We start from the raw sequence: 6,049 nt of genomic DNA on the forward strand, positions 1-6,049 counted from the left end.
ATATATATATATATATATATATATATATATATATATATATATATATATATATATAGGAATAACTTATATATATATATTAATATATATATATAAGTTATTCCTAATTCCAAAATAACATAATCTTAATAAATGTTTAACGTTAAATTTTTTTAAATAAATGCACACAGTGAAAATGTTTCGCTCTACGTTCTTTATAGTTCTTAAAGTAAATATTTAATACGTAAACTACGACCGGCTACGTGACATGTCTTCCAATGCGTGACAACTAACCCCCGACCCCTTTAACTTACTTTAAATAGTCTCCATTTAGAATAAAAAGGAGATTATGTTTATAAAGTACGTATCATGTGCTATAAGTTATTTCGCATATTCGACTAATATAATACAAGCAAGCTATATTATAAACAAGAACATGCTTCGCTGTTTATTAAGTGAGATATAGAGTTTTGTGTCAATTGATCGGTGTGACTTCTAAACCCGGTCACTTTAAGGAAATATCTCAGCACATACAATATTTTGTCAATATAATTATCCTCTCACAATAAAATAACTAATTAATTATAACTATTAACCTGCGTAGCTTTTATTAGATTGTAAATTTTACTAATTATATACAGCAGAGAGTCACAAAATATACATTCTTAAAATTACACACACACAATCATTTCTTCTAGCTCCTGAAGTATGTGTGATATAGAACGTGGAAGAAAATGGTTTATTTAAAATTTAATCGTACAGATTTATTTAAGACCTCCTTTACATGTTTGCACACAGAGCGCAGAATCATGTAGGAAAGCGTCAGAATCGTCGACCCGTTCAGTGACGGCTGAAGCCGACACCTCTTCGAGACGGGCCTCCACTAAAGTGAAAAGGGAACCGGCGACGACGACCACCAACGCGACCACGACTACCGCTCCGCCAACTCATCCTCAAGGTCTCAGTCCGAGCGAGGACCTCAGAGACGAGCCCGGCGATTTCATTGAGACGAATTGCCATTGGAGGGAATGTGGTCTTGAGTTTCCTACACAGGTAAGTACCACGGATGAGTCCTTCATTTCCACATTAACGTATAAAAACAATTGTGTCTTTCTTTTCTTAGCGTCCTTTGAAATTATAAATAAAACATCGATACTCGAGGACTTTGTAGAATCTTGAAACCGCTTAGACCGCGAAAAGAGTTCAAACGACACTGTCGATTTGTCTGCGCCTCTCAGCGAGAGGCGCGCTCTTACCCGTTCTTAATCCACATATCTTCAAACTAGGACGATCTCGTGAAGCATATCAACAACGATCACATACACGCCAACAAGAAGAGCTTTGTTTGCGGCTGGGAGGAATGCTCGAGGGAGGAAAAACCCTTCAAGGCTCAGTACATGCTTGTCGTGCACATGAGAAGGCATACTGGGGAAAAACCACACAAGTGTACAGTAAGCACGCCCACTTGTTTCTTCTGTTCTTTTTGTATGCATTAATTACACGTACAGTCCAACGTATGCAGATATATATGCACCGATAAAACAACTTTAAGATATCTCAAAGAGATCGCCGTTCGCGATCGCAGATACCGCGCGTTTCATTAGAATTATAACACGAACAGATTCTTATGTAACTTATTGCGCAATTAACCAATTGCTATTGTTCGGACATAGTTCGAGGGCTGCTTTAAGGCTTACTCGCGCTTGGAAAATCTGAAGACTCATCTCAGGTCTCACACTGGCGAGAAACCGTACACTTGCGAGTACCCGGGATGCAGCAAAGCTTTTAGCAATGCCAGCGATAGAGCGAAGCATCAGAACAGAACGCACTCCAATGAGGTAAGTTCGTCGTGTACCTTTTGCAACGCAAGAAATGAAAGAAAGAATATTTAAACAGGATCAAGAGGAATAAAACGTATATGAGTGCTGGATAATATTTTATAGACCAGTAATTGATTTTCTAGGAACGCTTTCTTTATTTCAAATCAAGTTAAACACGGTTATTATTCCAAAGTTTTATTAGTCGTACTTTTTTTGCTGATAACTTGCATTTTATGAATCAGTAATTATCTGGGTAGAAATGTAAATCTAACTGACTTGAGTTAGAAACTAGTAACCAACCTGTACAGTCTTAAAAAATTTAATATAATTAGATAAGAGAAATTTACATAACTTATCTAAACTGAATCGTGTTTTCGGTAAAAAAAAAATAAAATTACATAGAAAGATATGTGTGTTCAGATAAATATTTGAGACTTCTCGTCTCTCGCCGCGGACTTCTTGATTAATGACGTCAGAAGCGAGAAAACGCATGTCCAAAATTTTTGCGAAATACGCTGACATAAAAGGATTTGTTCATAAAGTGATTCTTAAAATCGATTGAGTACATTTATAAAATATTCCAAGAATTTTTCTTTTGATCTAACAATCAATAAATAAGCGTAAAATTAACATAATATGTAGCCATCCTTTTTACCTTACATTTCCTCATATTTTTGTAACGTTAATTGTACAGCTATTTATAGATTGTTAGAAAAAACGAGTTTTCCGGATATTTTAAAAATGTACTCAATCAATCCCAATATATTAATAGAATAGATGGCGTTATCTACTTTAAAATATTAACAGATTATATTAGCTAGAGAGACCTACTATATATTATACTACGTATTATATATATATATATATATATATATATATATATATATATATATATATATATATCTACTAACATTTGAAAATTAGGAAGGAAATCAAAATTGAAGTTATGATATTTCATAAAAATCTCAAGAAATCAAAAGTAAATGTTACATTACTGGCTGATAGCGATATTAGACATATACTTATTACCTCGTGGTTAAACATCCATGAGGTACAATTTCTACTAAACAGAAACATTCAAGTGTGTGTCTCCGATTTCGATGAAATTTGGCATATTTATAGAATGGCCAAAAATAAAAAACCCATATTTTTTATCGGCAATGGCTCAAGTTTAAAGAGTGAAACTACCTTTCAAAGTTTCATGCCCTTTTTTCTATCTCTGTAACTATTGGAGATAGAAAAAAAACTTTTTAACCCATTTTATTTTTTATGAAAAATCGCATAACTTTTGTCTAAAAAGTTTTTTCTATCACCAATAGTTACAGAGATAGTAAAAAGGACATGAAACTTTGAGGGGTAGTTTCTTATTTTTCTCTTATTTTTGGCCACTCTATAAATATGCCAAGTTTCATCGAAATCGGAGACATGCACTTCGCGAATGTTGTAAGATAATTCTCTAAGGATATTTCGTCTTTCCATATCAAATTAACACGATTATGATCCAAAAGTTTTCTGAATCATCATTTTATCGACATTGTTTTTCGGTTCATAAGTTAGTGATCAATTTTCTAGAAATATTTCTTTTTTCCATGTCGCAGCGAACACCAAGTAACATAACCGTTAGTTATAATTTTCCACTCTCAATATAACACGTGTGTTATATAACAGTTATATTGTTAAGTGAGAAATTATAACTAAACAGTTATGTTACTTGGTGTTTGCTGGGATTAAATTAAGCGCGATTATTAGTTGAAATTATATTAATGATCGCTTGATTTGCATTGCCTCCTTCATCCCACAGAAACCGTACGTCTGCAAAGCTCCTGGCTGCACTAAAAGGTATACGGATCCTTCGTCTCTGAGAAAACACGTCAAGACTGTTCACGGAGCGGAGTTCTACGCGAACAAGAAGCACAAGGGCGGCGGCGGTGACGGAGGAGGCAGCGACGAGGCCGGCACAGGCGGCCACAGTCCCAGCAGAAGCGAGGATCTTCATCCGAAGACACCGAGTCTATCGAGTCCCAGCGTCAAGTCGGAGAGCGAGGCCAATAGTCCACCTAGCATGATGCAGCAGCAAGGTAGCCCATTGGTAGGCGGCTGCAACGACGAAGTCGCCGGGGTCGGCGCTCTGACTGGCGACGGGGTCGCTCTCGCTGAGGAGCCATGGAACGAGGAGCCCGACGATTTGGATATTGCTGATCTTCCGGTAGCTCTACGTGCAATGGTGAGTCTCGTCCGCTGCTCCAGATGCGCGTGGATTGATAATCTCGCAAAATATCGCGCGCCGACGAAACAATCGCGTGGCTGATCACCGTCTCCGATCAAACCACGAAGTTTCACGAAACCACCTCGCTCAAGTCGGTCTTGTTCTTACTATTAATGTGATATTTCAATACATTTGTTGAAAACCTTAAATTAGGCACAAGTGAAGTGCTTTCGTAGATTTGCATGTATTTCTATTTATATTTCTTCCTCCTTTTTATATTTTATTGAATAAAAATGAAACTCTCGAGATTTTAAAACACAAATTAAATTGGGCTTTTCATCACGACTAAATGGTGATAGCCGGATGATAAAAAAGCGGGGAAGACGTGCGACTTTTTAGTCGTAATATCGTATTTAAAATCGTTGCAAGAGTTATGGCGAGTGCCCGTTTTTGCGAATTCTCCCATGTCGGAACTAATCATTTTATGATTAAGTAGAACCGTCTAAAATCACATTACGCAAATATAATTTAATCTCGACAATTGCTACCCAACTTGAATATATATGATTATACTTTTTTGTTTATAATTTGTTCAATATTTTATCTATTTAAAAGGAATCTCTTTTTCTTCTTATGTACCTATTATTTATAATCTATATATCTCCATCTTTCTTTTCTCTTTTAATGATTTTATTGTAGACCGTCAACTTCATCCATCAGATAAACTTATGCCTGTCAATTGTTTTTTTCAGGTCGGTGGAATGGAGTCGCAGCAACAGCAGCAGGCACCACCGCCAACATCGAGAAACCGTCTGAAAGGTCGACTGAACGTCAAAGGCGTGCCAAACCTGCCGATCGGCGTAGGGAACGTACGAGGTGTTCGCGGGGTCACACCTCAAGGCAATATCGGCGATCTCAACAGAAGGATCACCGACTTGAAGATGGAGGGCGGCGGTGGCGGCGGTCAAACGCGACAGACCAGTCTGTCTGACCTGCAGTTGAGATTGCAACCTCTCAGTGAGCCACGAAGGGACAGCAACAGCACCGAGAGCACTTCCTACGGAAGCATGAGATCCATGGATTTCGGCAGCAGAAGAAGCAGCCAAGCGAGCGCCGTCAGCGCCGTCAGAATAGGTCCTGCGGGACCTGGAAGTTTCTACGATCCGATCAGTGCTGGCACGTCCAGAAGAAGCAGCCAAATGAGTACCACTTCCGGCAGGATGAATCCGCCGAGTCACCTTCAAGGACCTTACTCAACAAGCAATCTTGTCGTTCAGACGCAAAATATGTCCCTTCAGGTAAGTCTCTCGTGAAGATTGTGAAGAAATCATAGAATAATAGAAACTATTCTACTACCACCGAAGCGAGCTTCTGATTGGCTTTTGTCTTCTTGCTTTTTGCTTTTCTGCTAAGTTGTGAAGTCTTTCTTATAGAAATAGACTACATATTCCCACTCTGACTAAAATCCACGGCTTGATAAGCAACATTTTTTTATGATACAACGCATGTCATTCCCAGAGTATTCAAGCGATGCCAGGCGATTGGAACAATCCGAGCGGCCATTGCACCCAACCATCAGGTGACCGACGAATGTCGGAACCTACTCGCATCAATCAGGCTCAACGAAACTCTCCTCCGATTTCGCCTAGACCGAGATCAGCACAGTTGCCTGAGCTTCATCCTAATCAGGAAGTGATCCTGGATGAGGTAGGCGAAGGTGAAATGGTGGAGAACAAACTCGTTATTCCTGATGAAATGATGCAGTACTTGAATCAGGTAATTATTCCCAGCTCTTTCTAACATGTCAGTCATAAATTCGTAAGATATTTCTTTAGTTTTGACCTCTCTCTTAACACATTGACTGCTGCACTGATTTTCATTGATTATTTCACTGCTCAACTAAACTTTGTATCACCAAACATACAATAAATAAATATAATTTACTATAATTATAAATATAAATATATATATATAAATATATATATATATATATATATATATATATATATATATATATATATATAATATATATATATATATATATATA

At 37.5% G+C, this 6,049-nt stretch overlaps 1 protein-coding gene across 2 annotated transcripts in view; it reads left to right on the forward strand.

Annotated features, from left to right (window-relative positions):
- LOC116848835 (transcriptional activator cubitus interruptus) overlaps positions 1 to 6,049 on the forward strand; it is a 187,262-nt gene that overhangs the window by 175,115 nt on the left and 6,098 nt on the right. For both annotated transcript variants that reach the window (XM_032825354.1, XM_032825355.1), the window contains exons 6-11: positions 775 to 1,029; positions 1,263 to 1,427; positions 1,650 to 1,814; positions 3,598 to 4,020; positions 4,755 to 5,300; positions 5,521 to 5,778. In XM_032825354.1, the coding sequence (XP_032681245.1) occupies positions 775 to 1,029; positions 1,263 to 1,427; positions 1,650 to 1,814; positions 3,598 to 4,020; positions 4,755 to 5,300; positions 5,521 to 5,778 (1,812 nt within the window). The remainder of the gene's footprint in view (positions 1 to 774; positions 1,030 to 1,262; positions 1,428 to 1,649; positions 1,815 to 3,597; positions 4,021 to 4,754; positions 5,301 to 5,520; positions 5,779 to 6,049) is intronic.

The sequence above is a fragment of the Odontomachus brunneus genome, unplaced genomic scaffold (genome assembly GCF_010583005.1).
Source record: "Odontomachus brunneus isolate Ranch 3 - 2012 unplaced genomic scaffold, Obru_v1 Obru_scaffold_101, whole genome shotgun sequence".
Taxonomy (NCBI): domain Eukaryota; kingdom Metazoa; phylum Arthropoda; class Insecta; order Hymenoptera; family Formicidae; genus Odontomachus; species Odontomachus brunneus.